The sequence below is a fragment of the Vidua chalybeata genome, chromosome 26 (assembly GCF_026979565.1).
Source record: "Vidua chalybeata isolate OUT-0048 chromosome 26, bVidCha1 merged haplotype, whole genome shotgun sequence".
Classification (NCBI taxonomy): Eukaryota; Metazoa; Chordata; class Aves; order Passeriformes; family Viduidae; genus Vidua; species Vidua chalybeata.
In genome coordinates this window covers 5,788,983-5,808,994 of record NC_071555.1, presented here as the reverse complement: position 1 = coordinate 5,808,994, position 20,012 = coordinate 5,788,983, and the positions used below count along the sequence as shown (strand labels likewise).

Sequence of the window (20,012 nt, the reverse complement as noted above, 5' to 3'; positions counted from 1 at the left end):
AAATACCAGCCATAAACCCATTTACGTGCCATGGAACTGGGAGGTCCTGGCTCTGGCAGTGGGGATATTAGCAAAGGGCAGCCTAGTTGGAAGGTGTAATGAAGACACAGATCCTCCACAGGGGATTAGCTTCATGAGCTTCTCTCTGCCTCCATTCAGGCTCTGGAGGGCAGGTTTTCTCCACCCTGGCCCTTGGTTTGCTGTGGTTATATCTCAGGGCATCCAAACTTTGATCCCAGGTGGTGGGGCTGAGGGTGGGAAGTGACTCCAGGACTGGTGACAACCTTCATGGTGGGTTTAATGTGCCAACCAAATAAACAAGCTAAATAAAAATCCATCTCAGTGTGTTGGAGAAGCTCCTGTGCATCATCCCACTGGGGTATCCCATAGCAGCACGAGATCCCATCCTTGGACTCCTGTTTTGCTTTTCCCAGCCCTGAAAGGTACCAGGATAACATAAAGGGTTAACACAGGAAGATCCCAAGAGGCTTCAGCCTTGTCAAGAGCACTGGATTGGCAGGTCATTAATCTCAGAGTTACTTGGTAAGTTTAAATACAATCACACAATCAGCAGGAACCCATAATTATTATTTATGTGCATGGTGCTTACTAAATTACAGTGTTCTCCAAGGCTCTGTGTGATGAACAAATTAATTCTGCATCAGAAGAGCTTGACCAGAAATCTGTTTGTGTCTGAATTTCACTTGTAAACATTGATGTATGAAATGAAAGTTGAGTTTAATTGGCCCTCCCTCCTGCTGTGAAGCACATTACATTTTTATTCTGTATTAGCTCACCTGCCAAGGGGGAAAACCTGGAGGACTTTCTCCATCCCTGATGGTACTTGTCTGGAAAACCCGTGTGGAATTCTCTTGGATGAGATGGTGTAGATACCTTTGTGGAGAGCCACCTCCATGCTCTGGGCACATGGAGTTGGGGTAGAAAGGAGACAAAAAAGCCTCTGGACTAGTGGGATGCTGAGCCCACTGCAGTGTGAGGATGATCCCATGGAAACTGGGGAGGGCCCATGCCAGGGTTGTCTTTTCCAAAAGATAAACATGCTCCAAAAGTCCTTGTAAGAGGAATTGAAGTATTTTTAATCAAACAAGACTGAGAATACACACTCCAGCTATGGAAAGCAAAGTCACATCAGTTGGAGCAGACCACCAAGAGGAGAAGGGAAAAACAGTGATGTGAACACAGATGCTCCTGTTCGGGTTTCTTTCTTTGGTTTTTCAGTTCCCAGCTTCTTTCCACCAAAGGACCCCACTTTAGAAAAGTCCAAATGGAACATGTAGCACGTCATTTTTTGGCAACATCACTTGCAGGAATGAGGAAAAAAGCTCTCTGGGACATTGCCCCTTCTCCATTGCCAGCAGATCATTATTAGCTCCTGACAAAGCACCCAACAGAGAAACCAAGACATAGAAGAAGCAAATCTACTCCTTGTAGGGCACCAGCAGAAAGTGTCCATAGAGCTGGAAGCTGCCCCTTTTCCCATTGCATAACTCAAGGGGTCTTTTTCACATCCATATTTTGAAGAAGGGGCAGTTTTTGGGACTGTTGGCAGTGGCTGAACTTGAACAAAGACTGAAATGTGCCCTATGTGCAGGGTATGGTCCTTGTTGTGGTCACTGTGTCATACTGGGAACTGTTGCTATTCCCAGCAGATTATTGGAGTCAATGGGTTATCTCCAGTTTTGCTGCACTGTAGACATGCAGGTAGAAAATCAAAATGGGAGGGAAGTGGGAGGAATTTGCTCCAAACGACTGAATTTCACAAATGTTTGAAGAAAGAACCCAGAGTTTTTTCCCCTATGCTTCTCTTTAAATAAAAAGATGCAAGATTTTATTCCTTTCTGGTGGTATATCCTGAGGAAATCACAAAATACTGCAATTTCAAAGATGCTTAAATCTCCCCAGGGCAGGAAACATTTATGCCTGTTCTTTATAGTGGGAAAACTGAGGCAGAGAAGCGTGAAGGGGCTCACACCAGACCCTGTATGGCCCCAGTGGCAAAATCCCTGGGATGCAGAGGGAAGACAGCCCATAAAGCTGCTGTAATCTGTCTCCTGCCTGGGCATCCCCAGACCTTGTATGGGACAAGGAAAAGGTGGCTCCAAAGAGGTCAAGGCAAATCCACTTCTCTGCTCAGCTGCTTTTGGTGACCACATGGAAGAGGGCAATGAGAGAGGGGGAACTGGGGACAGTCTGGAGTGCCCAGAATGGGGAGGGCGATAGGAAGAGAGGGAAGGGAGGAAAGGAGGCTGCTGCTCCTCCAAGGCACTTAACCCCAGTGTGGGGATGGTTTGGTGCCATCCCCTGCACAAGAGCAAGGAGCAGCTTTGGCACTGGGCCCACCTGCCCAGGTAAAAGCAGGGCAAGCAGGAGGGGGCAGAGCCAGGGCCTGTCCCTGCAGTACCTACCTTTGGGGCCTTCAGCCACCACTCCACTGCAGGGCTCCCTCACCTTTCCACCCTCTGAGCAGGGACATGGAGTCAGCCTGAGGTCCAGAGCTTTGCAGAGACCTGTGGATCCATCTGGGCTGAACCAGAGAATTTAACTAATTCCTGTGTTTCCCTCCAGATCAAGCCAACTCTGTGCGGCTGTTCAGAGCCCCTAGGACCCATCCCCATGGGAGAGGGAGTTACCTCTCCTCTCCCACCCCACTGCTTTACCCCACCTTTGGTGTCTAGATGAGAAATGACCTAGTCAGACCAAGCAGCAGTTATAGGACACCAGGAGACAGAGCAAGTGACAGGGGAACAACTCAACCCCAGCGCTACAAAAACACAGCCACGTGAAACAATGTCTACAGTCACTCCAGGGCTCTCTATCCATCCCCTTCCAACACATAGGACTTTGGCTTCTCTAGAGGGTCCCCCCCTACCAGCAACATTCTAGCATGTGCTCACTGGAAGGCTGACCCAGCTTCCCAGGGAATCAGCCCCATAAGCTGTCCCAGCAATGACCTGGTTTCCTGTCACCTCAAAGCAGACAAACCTGATAAATCATGCCCAAACCCCGAGACATCATGCCCAGGATGGAGCTGGCAGAAAGCTGCTGCAACCTCTCCAGGTCCTTCTGGCTCTTTCTGCCATGCCAGTAGGTCACACAGCTGCCAGGGAGATGACAAAGCAGCATCTCAGCTGTCCTGTCCTTCAGGTCTGCCCAGCACATGGGGCAGGAGCTGTGCAGGTGTCCCATGACCAAGTGAGTTCATGCTCTCCTTGCGGGGCTGGTCCTGGGAGGACCTGGTCTTGTGCCGTGCCCCGCTCTCAGGGGCTCCCCACGTCCCAGTGGGGATGTTGGCTCCCGGTGCGGCCTCTCGCTCCCGGCTCAGACAGCCGTGGATTGCTTGATGCTGTGGAAGCTGACGCGGGTCGGGGAGGTGGGGATGGACATGGCCCTTGCCACGCGGGCACGGATGGAGTGCTTGTCCTGCCACCGGTGCCACAGCTTCCGCACGGCTGATCGCACCTGGGCGAGACGAATGAGGGACATTTGGTCATCACACAGAGGCTGTTCAGAGGCACCAGCCATCCTTCTCTTCAGTCCTCCAGCCAAAAATGGATTAGTGATATGTGATTTGCTAACAAAACAGGTTCATGCAGGGTAAACTTTCCTGAGTCAGCAAAGGTGTGAGAGCATTTGGAGGAGGCAGAGGAAAGAGCGGCCCAAATATCTGGACCCAGGATTCACTTCTACTCTCAGCTGCTTTGCTTTCTGCTGTTTGTGTTTTGGGTCAGAGCCTGGGAGATATTCTCATCCATGTGCAATCCACATATGTATGGGGCTCACCCTGGGGAAGGATTTCCCTGGAATGGGGAGGACCCTTGGCTCTGCTGCACCAAATCACACAGGTGCACCATGAGAGCATCTGTTCTTGGGAGTGGATTTTCCTCCTCCAGAGGAGGAGACAGACAGCAGCCATTCCTGTCTTGGCAAAATCTGAGGCTGCAGGTATAGCTAGGGCTGGACGTGAAGCAGCAACTCCGATCACCAAAGACCTTCAGATGAGGAATTAGGGACCAGCACCCTCCAAGCCCTGTGCAGCAGTAGAGCCTTGTGCTGAACTTGTCTGCTTGCAAGGAAGGGTGTAGGCCCCCACAAAAAACCCCAGCCCACTGTGCTCACCTCACTGTTCAGGAAGCAGTAGAAGACAGAGACGAAGAAGCCCTGGAAGGAGACAAGCAGCAGAATCACAGCCAACAGGTACCCCTGAGCCAGGAGCTTTGGAACAGCTCTGGGGTTTGGGGGTGTCTGGTTTTGGGAGGGGGCAGAAGTGGGATGAGACATCAGCCAGGATGGGCTCCTCCACATCCCTTGGTGAGAGGACTGGGATGGAAGCCAGTGTGGAGGACCATTACCTGGAAAGATTCCAGAAAGGAGTTGAAGTAGATGAAGACTATCCTGGAGATCTCATCCTCCCCGGGGTTGACAAAGAACAGCATGTAGGTGATCCCCAGCAAGGGCAGCAGCACCAGTGTAGCCTTGACTGCTTTCCTAGGGAGAAAATAGGGACCTGAGCTGCTACAGTGCAGCCCTGTGCACAAGGACTCTGCCCATCCCACTCCCAGCACCAGCATGGCTTGGACTGGTCTGCTGGGACTTGAAAACCAGTGACTAGGGGAGGATGGAGCCAAGTTGGGTGGTTTTCCAGTGCAGTTCCCAAGGGACTGGGCTGGTTTGAGCACTGGGCCCCTGCTCTGCTTCTCCACCCTGAAAAGGGCAGTGGAGAGCAGAGGCCTGACCTTGAGCTGGCATGGAATGATTGCTTGGCTGATCTACAGCTCAATTAAAAAGGAATTAAGGAGGGTAAAATAATTCACACCCTTCAACATGAGTTTGTGGAAACCTTACCTCAGGTAATTAGTTTGATATCTTGATGAGATTACAAGTACAGTTTGTGAAAAATCATAGTGCTGCTACAGAGAGTGTGGGAAGGATAGGGGCTTGGCACCTCATTCCTTTGGATCAGGGGACAAGAACAATGCCAATTCATCACTTTTTGCTTAAAAAAATCCTATTAATGGACAGATTCCAACAGTAGATGGTCATCCCTGGAGGGTCTGAGCTGGGCAGGGAGGGAGGGGGTCTGGGACCTGTTTTGCAACTCTGATTTAGAGGACAGAACGGTCCCTGACACAAATGGGCTGATGACATGGAGGAGCTGGAGGGAACTAAGTACAGGAGCTGGAAAACTACAGTATAGCACATTCACTGGTGTAGCTTTCCCAAGAACAGAACCAGAATTTTTCCTTTCTCAGCTGAAAAAGCCACCCTCCATGTCAAACCAGCTTCTCTTGACCTGGCACACAGCAAGATTCCCCAATTCCTGCCCAGAAAATGATCCAGACAGAGGCAATGATGACGCCCAAAGTGTCTTCTATTCCAGGTACTCTAGAGAGCTGCTCTAACCATGCACCTCTTATGTTGTCTGCAAAATATTCCCCAACAGGCAAGGAGGGGTTAAATCTTCCTGCCTTGTGCTGTGGGAGTACTGTCTTCTTTACAGGGAGGTGTTGGGGTGGCATCGATTCATCAGCTTCCTCAGCTTTTGCTTTTCTGTCAAGCAGTGATTTAATTCTCACCTCCATGCCAGGATTTGCAGCTCCCAGCCTGAAGAGCTCACCAGGTCCCACCAGAACAGGCTTTTGCAAAGAGACTCAAATCCCAAAGGTTCACTTCAAAGGCAGAAACAGCCATCCACACTCTACATCACAAGGCTCTCCCTGGCCAGATTTAATGACCATGTGCCTCCAAAGAGCATTTGAGGTGCTCTTAGGTGTCTGTCCATGCTCCCATCCCCTTGCTACCTGGCTAATGGGGCTGGTCCCATCCCCACTAATCATGAGAGAACCTGGTTCCTAGGTTGGCTTCTGGCAGGGTCGCTCATGCTCTTACCTGTACTGGATTGTCTCTGACGTGGTTGAAGCTCGGAGCTTCGTCATGAGGATTCGGACAATGTTGAATAGAAAGATGAAGTTGATCTGGGAGGAACAGGGTCACTGGTTAGCGTCTGCTCCCTCAGTATTTCCTCCTGTTTCTTCTGCAATGGCAGGGGGAAGGGGGGGGCTGGGGAAATGGGAATGTTTCCTCTTGAACCTGATCTACTGCCTTCCATGCACCATGAGAGGATGTCTGTCTTTTGTAAAAACAGTTGAACAATAAGACTTAGGAGTTTGGTCAGGGGATCAGGGCAGCAGGGCATGCCAGGAGATTGCCAAGGAAGGAAAAGTGCTAGAGGAACGGCTGAAGGTGAAAAAGCAGGAAGAATCTAAGGTAGAGAGTGGCTGTCATCACATCCAGGGTTTGCCCAGTCGCTCTCTTGGCTGCCAAATCACTAATGAGGGAATGGGAAGGAGTCTTTGGAGCTGAGCACAACTGACAGGAATTAGTAGTGGCCTGGCTGCCTGACGGGCTGAGAAATAGGAAGCAGAATCATGCCTGGATGGGAAATGGGAAGCAGGATCATGGGAAGCAGGAGCATGAGCATTCCATCATGCTGGTGATTTTTACTCCCTTGAGTTTTCTCAGCACTGGGCAAGGAGGAAGGAATAGTTTTGGAACTTTGGTTTTCCTCTTGCAAACACAGGTTGGACCCCCAGCTTGTGACCTGCCACCTCTGCTTTTCTTTGCCCCTCCCCAAAAGACAAAGCCCCATCCACGTGACCCTTGGATCAAGCACAGCTACTCAGCTGGGGATCAGGAACAGAGAGGTGGAATCAGGATCAGGGAATGGAGTCAAGGATCCCAGGCTTCTGCAAATGCTTGGCAAAGCATCCACCCACACCCAAACCGTGCCATGCAGGGATGGAGGGACCTACAGATGCATGTTGGGTCTGCTGACAGGACACCCCTGTCAGAGTGAGGTTTCCAGGCTCCTTCTGCAGCCCACCCCTCAAGGGCAAGGGGCAGTTTGGGCACAATGCTGCTGTGGGGCAGCAGAACCAGCCCCAGCAGAGTGAAGCTAAAGGAGGGGGCAATACCCTGTACAGAAGCAGCTGTGTCCCACCTGCACACAGAAGGACTCTATTTAGCACACAAAAGGTCACTTTGCTCTTACCAGAAGCACCAGGATCATGGGGCCTTGGTAAATGTAGTCAGTATAAACACCTGCTCGCTTCCCAAACCAGCACCTGCAAGGCAAGGACAGCGGTGTCAGGGACAAGGCTGACATGGGAGTGACCCGGATAGACTCCTGTCCTTGCACAGTCTCTGTAAGTCACTGTCTGTTAGGTGAAAGCACTAAAGCTCAAAATGCTGTAGCCATTGTGGAATAGCTTCCCTGGGAGCTCAGTAAAAGCAAGTGTGTGTGGGCTTGTGGGGAGTGTTTATGGGCCCCATATGGATGTGGGAGCTGGTTACTGCAGGACAAGCAGGGACACCCTCCTCACAAAGGAGGTGACTGTCCCCACTCTGTTCTGCCTCACCTCGTATGCTGTGGGCAGTTTTGGGCACAACAATGTAAGAAAGATCTGAAGCCATTAGAGAGCATCCAAAGGAAGGACATGAAGATGGGGAGCAGTCTGGAGGGGCCACATGAGAAGCTACTGAGGACATTTGTAATGTTCAGCTGGGGCAGAGGTGACTGAGTTCAGACTTCATCAGGGGCTCCAGCTCCTCCCCAGGGGCAGCCCCCATCTCTGCTCCCTGTGACAGGGGCAGAACCCAAGGAAAGGGCCTGAGGTTGTGTCATAGGGGAATTTGGGGTGGATAGGAGGAAAAGTTCTTCCTCCAGAGGGTGCTTGGGCACTGAACAGGCTCCCCAGGAAATGGTTACAGCTCCAAGGCTGCCAGAGCTCCAGGAGCTTCTGGGCAATGCTCTCAAGGATGCACAGGGTGGGATTGTTGGGGTGTCTGTGCAGAGCCAGGGGCTGGACTGGATGTTCCTTGTGGGTTCCTTCCAGCTCAGGACATTCCATGATTCTCCATAACCTCACACACAGGTCTGGGTCAGCTCTGTCCTCAGCAAACCCTGCAGGAGCTCACTCAGGTGTATCCCTGTCCTGGGAGGACCTTGTCAGGGTTGTTCAATCAGTGCCTGTGTGAGTAGCATGGGACTTCTGCAGTCAGGAGGGAAAACTACCTCTGGAAAACAGAACAAGCTGCCATTCATCTCCATGGGCTCCTTTCAACTTCCCACTCTGGGATGAACTCTCAGGTACCTGTTAAGACCTTCATCAGCAGGTGCCTGTGAAAATGGCTCAGCTGGGGGTAATTTAGATCTCTGCTGGTTAAATCCCAGCTCCCTTTGGCAAACTTATTGTAGGAAATCTGGTTTAATCTCTTTTTCCCCGTAAAAATCACATTTGCCTTTTGAGGAGAAACAAGCAGGGGCAGGGCTTGTGCTGCAGAGAGTTGAGAGGTGGGATAAAACAAAGAATGGAAGAATATTATCCTTTTTTTCTTCCCTGACAGAATTCCTGACACAACTGATCCCTGAGGATTTGGGATAGAAAGAAGAATGGAGGATAAGAGTAATCAGGCTCACTTCTCATTGTCGTAGTAGAGCTTCCCAATGGCCCAGGCAACGATGATGGGAAAAGGGATACCTGCAGGGGAACACACAGCTCAGTCTCAGAGGTGCAAGGTTGCCACAAAACCAGACCATAACAGAGGATTTCTCACACACAAACCACCCAGTGAGATGAGGTGTCCATGCAAATCCCATCCTCCTGCTCCTTTTTGAAGCTCTTTGTGTGCAAGAAGAACTGGAGCAGAGGCTGGAGGGGGCATCACCCATCATTAAACCCTGGGGACCACTGGGTGAGGGGAAGCCTGGAACTCACACCAGCCGATGCAGATGAACATCCACTTGCGGAGCTTGTCCGTGGAGTACGTGAGCACGATGGCTGTGTGCAGATAGCAACCCTCGCCGAACATCCAGAAAAAGTTGGTGACATGGAAGTAATTGTAGGCAGCAGTGACCAAGCGGCACCAAACCTGTCAGGAGATGTGGAGCCTGTCAAGCTCTGTGTCACAGTGGTGCAAGCAATGCACGGAGCAGCACAGACCCTGGCAGAGCAATCAAACCCGTGTTTCGCATACACATGGGGTGCCTGCCAACCACCAGCCAGCCCTATTTGTTCTCTGAAGTTGCTTTTGTAGCCACATTTTAGTGACTTCAAACTGAAAGAGAGTAGGTTTAGGGCAAAAATTCTTCCCTGGCAAGGTGGTGAGGCCTTGGAACAGGTTGCCCAGAGAAGCTGTGGCTGCTCCATCCCTGGAAGTGTCCAAGGCCAGGTTGGATGGGACTTGGAGCAACCTGGGATAGTGAAGGTGTCCCATGGCAGGGGGGTTGGAACTAAATGATCCTTAAGGTCCCTTCAGACCCAAACTACTTTGTGTTTCTGTGATCTCCAGGGTCCTCACACACCCCAACTGCTCAGGACTGGGCTCAGCCTGGAAGAGCTGCACCTACCACATTGCTCTCATGCACCTCTGGGTTCATGGTGAGCTGCACCACGAACCACGTGGCATTGCGTAGGATGAAGGCTGTGATCAGGTTCCAGTGGATGATGTTTCGCAGGCACCGGATACTCCTGGAGAAGGGTGGAACAAGGCACCATCAGAGGAGGGGGACTGGGGACAGTGCTGTTTGTAGAGCTGAGTGTCTCTGTTGGGACCCCAAGGGTGACCTGCTGGGACCATGCCCTGGGTGAGGAGGGCAGGAAGAAGACCAGGAGGTGGAAGGCACCAAGGAGGACCCTCTGCCTCCGTAACTAGGTGCTTTAAAAAAGCAGCAAAAGAAAAACAACCCTGACACAGGCAGGATCCCTCCAGCCTGGAGGGCAGTGGCTGTGGCAGAGTAGATGGCAAAGCACAGGAGCTGGGTCCACCCCTGCCCGAGATGACCTTGCAGGAACACGGCAGCAGGTTTGTCACTCACCGCAGGCGCATGAAGAGGACAAAGGCCACGAGGAGGGCCCCCAGCGAAACACAGTGGCCCAGGTAGTTGATGATGACAGCGATGTGGTAATGCAGCTTGCTCTTCTTCTGGGAGTAGGGGAGATGGGCAGAGAGTCAACAGCAGCCCTGGTACTAGCACAAACCCACCTCCTCCGCCACATCACCTTTGGCAGCAGTACCTCAAATTCTGGGCCCTTTTTCAGGAAGCCATTGGAGCTCACCCTGGGACAGGACAGTGGGAAGGGAAGGAGATGGGGCTGATGTGGGAAGGAACCAGCCTGGTTTCACATCTCACTTGTACCAGAGCAGCTTACAGGACAGCTCAATGCTGGGACATTCTAACCCCTCCTCTGGGGAAACCCTGCTGGAACTCAGCTAAGCTCACTGGAATCTTATATCTCAGTTCATCCCCCGTTACCCTGGGGGCAACTGAGAGGCTAGGATGAATTCGGGCAGAGGAAAGTGTGAGTGATAATTGAATTAATTGATCACTCCTGCTGTTAGGCACTCATCCAATCAGTAAATAAGCAATTAAGTGAGTGAAAAAAACATTCCTGGCAAGAGATATCAGCATCTTAAATACCAGAGTTGATATCAACTGCAAATGACAAACTCATATCTCCTCCTCTGCTTCAAGGGGTGGCTTGACTTACTCAGGGGCTTGATCCCCATTCTTTTATCTTTTTCAGCTTCCTAAATATATCCTTTATTTCACTGCCAGCAGGGAAGGATGGGGTTTTCACTGAGTGCTGTGTCAGGAGGGAGCTGCAGGAAAGTGACAGGGCTGATCTGTACCCAGAGGCCCTGGGGATCTCACCTTGGCAATCCTCTTGGATTTTTAATGGGGATGGAAACAGGCATGGCTTTATTTCTGATGGGGAATAAAAATCCAAATCACAAAGGGGTCATAATTGCCATGTGCAACTTTGTCACTGGAATGCTGCTGCATGCTCAGCCCTCAGCTTCCATAGGCCATTCCTGGCCTGGATGCTGTTGCCTTTCAAAACTCCATCACCTGTCTCTTGCCCTCTTGCCAAGAGCCCAGGGACTCCCAAGCTCCTACCTCTTCACTGAGGATCTCCTGGCACTGGGAGTAGTTGACACGTGCTGCCCAGCTCCCGTTCGCGAGGCATTCCCTGTACCCATTATCTGAAAGAGAGAATGCCCATCCAAGGGTTAACAGAGCATGAGGATAGGCACAGGCTTGTGACCTGACTGTCACTACTCAGGCCAGGCCTGGCATCTTCTGCTTTGAAGGCAGCTCAGCTACTGCCTTGGTCACAATAGCAGAACCAAAATCCTTGGAATATTTCAGACCCACTCAAGAGTTTTGGGTCTGCACCAGCTCTGCCTTTGGCACTGCAGGACCCCAACACCTCCTCACCACAGACAGGGATGCAGCAGAAGCAGCACCAGTTAGACTCTTCCCTTTCACTCTGCTGTTTGCTTGGGTGATCATGTGCCAGCCCAGGCTCTCTGCTAAGATGGCAGTATAAAGTTTCACTTAGCTCTCTGAATTAGGAGGTTTTTTGCCTCCCAGCAAGGACAGTAGGTGTCGAGGCTGATGGGGAAGGAATGGCCCAGGCACCCCAGAGAATCTGTCATTGGTATCAGCAGTGGGGCAATGCCAGCACTGGGGTGAGACTGGGTTTCCATTAACAGGAGGCTGTGAGCCTCATCAGGGTGATGGGATGGGAAGGGCTCAGAGACAGGCTCAAGTTGTGATTAATGCAGAGAGGCTCTTACAGCGGCACAGGAGGCACCACAAAGCAGGAGCTGTGTGTCTGTGCCATCCTCCATAGCTGCAAGAATGTGCAGGATGGAAAAAATCTATGTTTTTTGTGAGAAGCAAGGTATTTCTTTCATCAAAAGCAGCACTTGGGTGGTCAGAAACACAACCTTATGCTAGGAATGACTTTGGGCACTTTTCATATCGCTACATCCTCTACTCCCAGCATGTCACTGGCAGTGACAGCGCAACCACCTGTGCCAGGAGAAGACAACATTCAAAGTCCGCCAGTCTTTGTTCAGCTGGGGGCTTCAGACCCCTGTACCACCTCCAAGGGCAGGGCAGGATTACTCCTCTGCCTGTGTCCCCAAAATGGGGACATCAGACCTTTCCTCCTCCCAGGAGGACCTGCTTATAAAGCTGCTTCTCTGAAATGACCCTCCCTGAAATCTGGGGCCTGAGGTACTGTTTTCTTTATGGTTGATGAGCTTTGTTCCCAGAGGTGTATTGTCACTTGTGTCCCAGAACCCTCGCCCGCCGTGTCCCCAGCAGTGCTGCCCCTCTTACTGGTGGTGTTGTACCGCACGCCATAGAAGTACTCGGGGCAGGGCCGAGCCACCAGCTGCCCCACCGCGCTCCGGGGCCAGCATGTGCCGATCAGGTCCACTGAGGCGTTGCACTGGGGACCTGCAAGGACCAAGAGCACAGGGTCAGCAGAGGCATGTGGGCCACCATGGGACACTTCCAGGCCATTGAAAGGTCAGGATTTGGCTGGAGAGCTGGGACTGCTGCATCAGCTGATGGGTCACCACAAGCTCAGCCCCCAGAAAACCCTCGTGGCAGACACCAAATGGGGGCTGTGAAACACTTGCAAGGGCTGGTTGAATCATCCTGGCCATGACTTGTAGCAGTGGGAACAAAGCAACACAGACCCCCTTATGCATCCAAAGGAGATTGCCTTATTGTAAGATCGGCCCCTTTTTACACCTTTAGTTTTAACCTGACATAACTGAAACCAAACCAAAACTTAACAGAATTTAACAGAAAGAAGGCACCCATTGGCTGGCTTACCTACCATGTTGCCGTCCATTCATCCTACCATCCAATCAGCTTCCTGCTCATACACTGTCCACGTGTTTCTCCAGCCAATCACAACCTCGCTTCCAGCTGTCACTCAGCTGACTCTCTCCTCACTCATAACTGCCTCTCAGCCCTCAGCCACTTCCAACCATCCAGCCTGCAGCTGTGCCTTTCCCACAGGGCCTTCTGGTGAGCATAAGCCGTAGCAACTTTAATAATTATAACCTTATATCCTACAATAACTATTACTCTGGTCCTGTCTAAACTACTGGCTAAACCCCGTTCTGGCACAAACTTAGTTTCAGACCTGGCTTCCAAGTCCCCTGGCTCTGGTTTCCCAGCCCTGCTCCTTCCTTCAGCCATGATGTTGGCATTCAGCCCCACAACAGGCAATAAGTCAGACTTGCTCTTCCTCAGTGGTGTGTCCAGTCTGGTTCTAAGCCTCTCCAAACATCTCACACCTCCTAGCTGCAAAATCTCCTTCCCAGCCATTCACGTTTGTCTCTTCCAGTCTTTCCTGGGTAGAAAACTCCAAAGCTGCTGCTATTTCAGATTTCAAAGATTTGTGGGCTTTTCCCAGCTACACAAGTGTGCTAATGTAGGCATTATGTAGGCATTAGGTAGGCCAGATTGCAGGCTTTTTAATGTATAATTTGTGTATATTTAGAACAACATGTACTGTAGCTAAATATGTCCCTGCTTCATCTCACAGTGAGGTCGGAAGCACAATGGCTACAAAATCCATATACTACAATCTCAGATAAGCAGAAAATGGGTGAGCAGGAAATGCTGGAAGAGGCAGAGCTCAGTCCAAAACACTCCTGGGTACCAGAGGTGTTTGTGCTGCTGGCACAGAGACAGAAATTGCCATTTCCTAATACAAAACACAGCTCCTTGTGTGCCAGAACACAGCGTTTCCCCTCCCCCTGGATTTGTGGTTTTTTGAATGCCTTTCCCAAAAATTCCTATGGACAGAGCTGGCTAAACAGTGACCAAAGGAAAAAAAAGCAAAATACTATTGATGATGATGATGATGAAGGTTTTTATGGAGGAATATATGTTTTCATCGATTATCTGAAAAATTGGCTCCTTGTTATTTTACGATGTTCTCAGAGAAAATTTTCAGGGCTTTCAGTGTCTTCAAATATCTTAGCAAGGAAAAACAGCTTCCAAGCATGTGAGCTGGGGAAGCATCAGAGCATGGTGAGTGTTACCTTCTGCCTCCCATAGCTTGTAGGGAGAAATTAATTTTAACAATGACCTTTGTTTTTAGCTTTGCTAATGTGTAGGGTTGCTGTGGCAACCTTCCCGTTGTGTTTTAAGTCTGTATTTTGCAGGAAACAAGGTGCCTTTTATCACATGTGTGTCTGTGCTTTTCTGCATCCATTTGGATTTACTGAACTCCTTTGTTGTTTTGACCCAAATTTGACAGAGAAGTAGAGGGTCATAGTTAAAAATTTTATAATAACATTCATCCTTGTAAGGAAAAAACAACCAGTAATTACTTGAACTAAGGACGAAGTTAAATTGCAAGTGCTCTCCCTGTTAGCTACCGAGGTGAAAAGCTGTTTGAATGTCTGGAACAGGAAAAGCTTCACTTGGAACAATGCAGCACAGGAAAATGGAGCTTGCACAGTACTAACGGCCCTGGCTGCTCATGCAGCTATCACAACCCCTCGCGGGGACTGGTAGGGCTGGGCACAAACTCAATTTTCTTTGCATACTCTTTTGCCTCAGTTTCCCTCCTGCATTTCAGGGTCTGTTTTGGGGGACAGACAGAGATTGCTCAGGGAGGACAAACAGGAAGAGCGAATAATTGAAAGTCAGCAGGGCCAGAGAGCAACAATGATGATACTCTCCACCCATAAAACAAACCCACAGCAATGCTATTAATAACCAGCCCAAGAGAGATTCATGGAAATGATTTAGCCAGACAGAAGCACATCATTCTGTGATGTGTCTGCTCGAGGCTGGATTTAATATCTCCACCTTTCTCCAAGGCATGTGGTAGGATGCTGCTTGGCACTCCTGTTAGAGCATGACAGGATCCCACCAGACACCAAACCCAGTGGGTCCCACCAGTCCCACCACAGGGAAGGTGCACCAGCATAACCAGGAACTCAGCCCTCCTCGTCCCATGGGTTAGGGTGGTGCTGTGAGGTGACATTGGGGTCTGGGGCTGCAGTCAGATGAGGAGACGCTCAGCCAGGCTGTCGGATGCTCCTGGACCTCTCTGTGCTTCACCCCTGTGCTGCCACTGGCAGCATTTGGAGCTCTGTCCCACCAGGTTTTCATCTAGTGGGTGGCTGTAATATTTTTCCCAGGCTTACACTGAGAAAGGCTTGATGAAGAAAAACTGCAGAAAGCAGAAGCTCTCTTTTTGCTCTCTCCAGCATAGAGAAAAGAGAAAAAAATCCTCCTGATGGGGAAGCGATATTAAAGCACTGAAGACAAAGAGTGCCACGAGGGCTGCAAAATCCCTTTTGCCCAGCACAACTCCCTGCTCCAGCTCCCCCTCGAGTAGCTCCCAGCATTTAGAGCACTGTTTAGCATGGAAATGATATGTATCAGTACTAAATGCTTCCCTGCCTGCTCCATGGCCCATCCGTGTTTGCAGAGGGACTGTTCTCCAGCTTCTGCACGAGTGCTCCGGCTTCTCAGCTCCCTTGGCAGCACAGGTTTGGTCTTTGCAAATTTACAGCACAAAAGGTCAGTGAATTTCCTACCTGCTCTCAATTCCCCGAATTTGGCTTCTTCCCACACAGAAACATAGTGTTTGGAGGAGGAAGGAATAGGCCCTACTTTGAGACAGGGAATGTGGCACAGGGGAAGTCACTTCAATCCCTTCTCACCCTATTGCCTTTGAGTTGTGCTCTCTGAAGCAATATAAAGCTTCTTCTGAAGAAAAAAGTGTCTGTCCAGGGACTTACACTGAGACAGCTATATCACAGTAACTGTAGCAATATCCCATCTGTTTCTAGAAAACATCCTTCTTCAGCCTGCTCCCACCACTTGCAGAGACCTTCAAGATGGCTCTGAGCTAAAGCCTCAGAGCCATGTGACACCTGGCAGGGTAAAGCTCTCCACTCCCAGCTAATCTGCCAAAAGATTTTTGACCAAATGGAGGATGGAGCATATTTATCCTGGTCCAGCAGTACCAGACGTGTGGCCACAGTGCTCTTGAGCTGGTGCCAGGAGGTCTGAAGTGTTATCATACCATAAAGCCATTGCTGGGATGCTCTGAAGAGGGGTAAAGCAAAGCATGTAACTGTGCTGGTAAACATATCCTGCTTTACAGTGGGCAGAGCTATGCACCAGCACAACGTCCCAGTTTGCTGCTGCAGACACAACTCTGAGGGGTGGAAGGGTGAAGCCTCTCTCCCCTTCTACGATGCAAAGGGGCCAGGAGAGATGATGGAAATCTGAACTACAGGCTCATTCCTGTGGCTGGGAGTGGTGGGGTTATTTATCTAAGGTGTCTCAAGAGCCTAACAGCTGAAAGTTGTTAACTCATATCACTACCTGTCCTGAGCTCTTCTTCAACCATAGTTATTTCTGTCCAGCCCTGATGTCCTCTGTGACTGCATTGTCGCTGCTGCATTGAGCCTCTGGTTCCCTGAGAGTGTCCTCTTGTGTCTCTGCTGCAATATTTGCATTTGGCAATCAGGGCTTCATCTCCACATCTAATCAAAATACAACTCACTGTGATGTCTGATGCATCAACTGTGAAATTGCACAAAAATCTCTTTGTCCCTCCCAGGCAGCTCCACCAGAGTGGTGAAGAAGAAACCCATTTCATACCTTATTGCCCCAAAACAGGGGTCTTTTGGGGATGCTTTTACTTTCAGGTGCTGGGCTGCCAGGGAGGGGTGGCTGGGTTGAGCTGCAGAGTCACTCAGATGTTAAATGCTTGAGTAGCACCTTTGGGCATTGAGGGAAATGGCACTGGGGGACAATTTATATAAACATGGGATAGAAATTGGGGTGGTGCAGCTGTTTGCCTTCCCTCTGAGCAGGAGTCGGTGCTCAGGATGGCTGGGAGCAGCTGCGGCTGCCTCAAAGTAGATCCTTACTTACACTCTACCTCCAGCACTGCTTTCAGTGGTATTGGGGGCTTCTATTTACCTTTGTAAGACTCCAGTCCTTAAAAAATCCCCAGAAATCCTCCCAAGCACTCAAGTTCCATGATCCTTGGTGTAAAATAATTACCCAGGCTAATTAAGCATTATGGTAGCTATGGGTCTTTGTAATGAATTTTTGACTTGTTGCTGTTCACTGTCACTGACTATCCCCTTGGGTCTTCGATGCTGCTCTGGAGAAGAATAAATAAAAGAAACCAAACCTAGCTTGTGCTATTGGTATCTGATGCATCTGCTCAATGTTGTCACTTGTGATGATCCATGTTCAGATTTACAGCATATATATGTATGTATGTATATATATATATATATATGTATAATGCAGTGGGTTGCGTTTGGGGCTTGTCTTGTTCTCCTGACATGAACCACGGGGTGTTTGGAGTTGTTTCATAATTAAGTGTGGCAGGAAGTTCTTTATTCCCTGGTGGTGGGTGAGTGAAACATCAAATCCTTCCCTGGCAGTTTTCCCAGCAGAGCCTTCTAGTTTGGCTACAACTGAACAGTCTCTGGCAGTAACTTCACTGCATCCAGTCCAAAGTACAGTTTAACTGCTGTAGCTGCTACTCACACTGGGACATGCTGGGACACAGTTTCCTACTGGAAAACCTCTTCATCTTCCCTCCTCCACTACAATAAAATCTATGAATATCAGTGAGTTGCTGTTAACATCCCTGTTTCCCAGATGATGGAACAGAATGACCTTACTGACACCAGTATATATTTAAATCCACTAGGATTTTCCATATAAATGAGAGTTTTGTTTCCCAAACCTACCCAGTACCATGTCTCTCCCTCAAGTCTCTGCCTAGACTCATTGCTGCATCTTTAACCCTTGCTCAGCTCCTTATTAATATTTCTGCCTCAGTGGGAGAGATGCCAATGAGACTGAAAAGCGTTGCTGGTATTAATTTGACTTTTATGAATTTAAATTCCAGACTCACCCCAGGGGAGTCAGTGAGTGAATGAGAGCGCAGTGGCACGTGGGCTGCTGGAGCAGCGTCAGCGCTTTGGGAGCTGAGCTGAAGTGGGTGAAAAGGCTCTTGGTCAAATTGTCACCCACTGAGAAAGGTGTCACCAAATTTATCTGATAGTGCCTGTGAAGGATATGTTCTCATCACTTACTGCTTCTTAGCCTAAGGATTTTGCTGTATCTGGAACAGTTAGATTTGCCTTATTTAATGCAAAGCTACACTCCCTTTCCCCCTTGAAAAAGCCTTCAGTTAAAAACCCACAGACATTTCTTTTTTTCTGCTTAGCTTTGGTGTCATTTTTCTTTGCTTTAGGTGAACTGGCACTGGCATGAAACATTTCTTTCCTGACAAGGAATTTTCTGTGCTCCCCTCTCTCTCCTAAGCACACACACAGGCTTGAGAGTAAGAATTCATTGTGATAACAAGCTCAAAGAAGTGGATCGTGCAGTCAGGACCAGAGGGGTATGTGAGCAATTGGGTGGCAACTCCTTGGGCTGATCCAGGCTTAAGAGCTACGAATGGCAAAATAACCCTTTGAGAGTGCTCCGAGCTTGCTCTGCTTGAGTGCTTTCTGCAGAGCTGCTTTGGAAAAGCCTCATTATTAATTAGGAAGAGGGTTTCCCATATTCTCAAATTCTCCTTTCCCTCCCCAGGGAAGCAGTCCTGCAGCTGCAGGGAATGCTTTGCTTCGGTGGATGAAATGACCTTGTCCCTCCCTGATGGATTTTGTGACAGGGCAAGAAGCAGCTGCGCACAGACCCTAGGGAGCTGAAATCAGCCAGAGAAATCCATGGTCTGAGTCAGTCCATGGGCTGAGAGCCTTTGGGACAGCACCTGTCCACACCAGACAAGGGATGCTGATCCTCATTGTGTTCCTTGTCAAGCCTAATTTGAGACTTTGATGGCTTGCAGATGTTTGGGGGTGCAGCTGACCTGACTTCCTAAATGCACCACATTGACCTCAAGTCCAGTGTGATATTCCTTCTTCACTGCTACTGTGGGAGGCATTTCTGATGGAGCATCCAGCTGTGCCCCTGTGTCCCAGTCCCAGCCAAAATTGGGGGCTCACTGACAGGAATTTTTGATGGATACCTAGACTATCAAGTTGGAGCATCACAATGAGCCTGAATTCCCAGGGATATCACCCTGCACTGGGGGCTTGAAGGAAGATGGGTAAAACCATGGTGATAAGATGTCAGCACAAGGGGGCCCCTGGCTGGGTAATAATTAGCATAGACTCCATGCATTTACAAAAGGCTGATCAGTTATTCTTTATTAAGAAACCCATTGCTTTTTTATACCCTAATTCACTACAGGTGGACCTAATTGGTCCTCCAGTCCAAACACTGTCACCATTGGCTAATTAAAAACCACCCTTTGGTAAACAAATCTCCATAACACATTCCACACATCACAATACCGGGTGCAGCAAGTGAAGATAAGAATTGTGTCTCATTCTTTTCTCTGATCTTCTCCCAGAACAATGCCTGGGAAAGGTCTGTTTGTCTCTGTGGCCAGAGAGCTGCTGCCACAATAAGAGGGCAGGACAGGAGAGCTCTGTGAGGCTCAAGTGCTCCATGTCCTGGGATGAGAGTTTGCACCCCCTGAGCCTGGACAGCATTACCCCAGTGTGCCTCCACCCTCCACACCACTGCTGTGGCAGAGACTTTTCCAGCTCAGTGCACATGCCTAGAGAGTGCTGGCACCCTGGTGACATCACTGTCCAGCTACATATCATCTTTAAAACTGAGAGATTAAGGGACTGGTGACCCAGGAGAGGAGGAGAGCCCATGGTGGGCTGTGCTTTGGAGGAGGGATGCTGCACACAGGCGTGAGGCAGTACCTGTCCATGCATCCAGCAGATCCCCTGACGAGCCACGTGCTGGGGAACTGCTGGGCTCGTGTTATCAGCATGTGTCATTTCCCAAGGGTTGTGAAGACATTAACAAATTAAGTCTCAGGGCCCTGCTGCAATTCTCATTAGCATCATCCTAACAACTCTTCATGTTAAATAGCTCAAATCAAAGTTTCCAGTTTAGTAAATATCCCTCCATAGGAATCACTGTCTCTATCAGGCAGGGCCTAAATGGACTCCAAGGACCAGGACTGTGCTGAATTCCACTTCCCAAACAGACATAAGACAATTAGTTTCACTTCTGCCTCAGGTTCTAAGTCCCG

The 20,012-nt window shown here is 49.7% G+C and overlaps 1 protein-coding gene and 1 long non-coding RNA gene across 7 annotated transcripts in view; one reads left to right on the top strand and one right to left on the bottom strand.

The window, feature by feature from the left end:
- Nucleotides 1-763: 763 nt before the first annotated feature.
- Nucleotides 764-20,012, bottom strand: part of LOC128800185 (corticotropin-releasing factor receptor 1) — a 30,584-nt gene continuing 11,335 nt past the window's right edge. Inside the window, exons 1-13 of one of the 6 annotated variants that reach the window (XM_053965201.1) lie at nucleotides 12,577-12,654; nucleotides 12,212-12,331; nucleotides 10,979-11,064; nucleotides 10,095-10,137; nucleotides 9,896-10,002; nucleotides 9,428-9,548; nucleotides 8,796-8,949; nucleotides 8,498-8,558; nucleotides 7,070-7,142; nucleotides 5,908-5,993; nucleotides 4,371-4,506; nucleotides 4,138-4,179; nucleotides 777-3,480 (exon numbers count right to left, since the gene is read on the bottom strand). In XM_053965201.1, the coding sequence (XP_053821176.1) occupies nucleotides 3,340-3,480; nucleotides 4,138-4,179; nucleotides 4,371-4,506; nucleotides 5,908-5,993; nucleotides 7,070-7,142; nucleotides 8,498-8,558; nucleotides 8,796-8,949; nucleotides 9,428-9,548; nucleotides 9,896-10,002; nucleotides 10,095-10,137; nucleotides 10,979-11,064; nucleotides 12,212-12,235 (1,074 nt within the window). In that variant the 5' untranslated portion in view covers nucleotides 12,236-12,331; nucleotides 12,577-12,654 and the 3' untranslated portion in view covers nucleotides 777-3,339. Of the gene's footprint in view, nucleotides 3,481-4,137; nucleotides 4,180-4,370; nucleotides 4,507-5,907; nucleotides 5,994-7,069; nucleotides 7,143-8,497; nucleotides 8,559-8,795; nucleotides 8,950-9,427; nucleotides 9,549-9,895; nucleotides 10,003-10,094; nucleotides 10,138-10,732; nucleotides 10,774-10,978; nucleotides 11,065-12,211; nucleotides 12,332-12,576; nucleotides 12,655-12,715; nucleotides 12,746-20,012 lie in introns of those variants that run through there. The other 5 variants (XM_053965199.1, XM_053965200.1, XM_053965197.1 and 2 more) reach the window with 5 other exon arrangements.
- LOC128800186 (uncharacterized) lies at nucleotides 12,765-18,993 on the top strand. The gene is made up of 3 exons (XR_008434932.1): nucleotides 12,765-12,913; nucleotides 18,147-18,296; nucleotides 18,488-18,993. It is a non-coding gene; the product is annotated as an uncharacterized LOC128800186 (long non-coding RNA).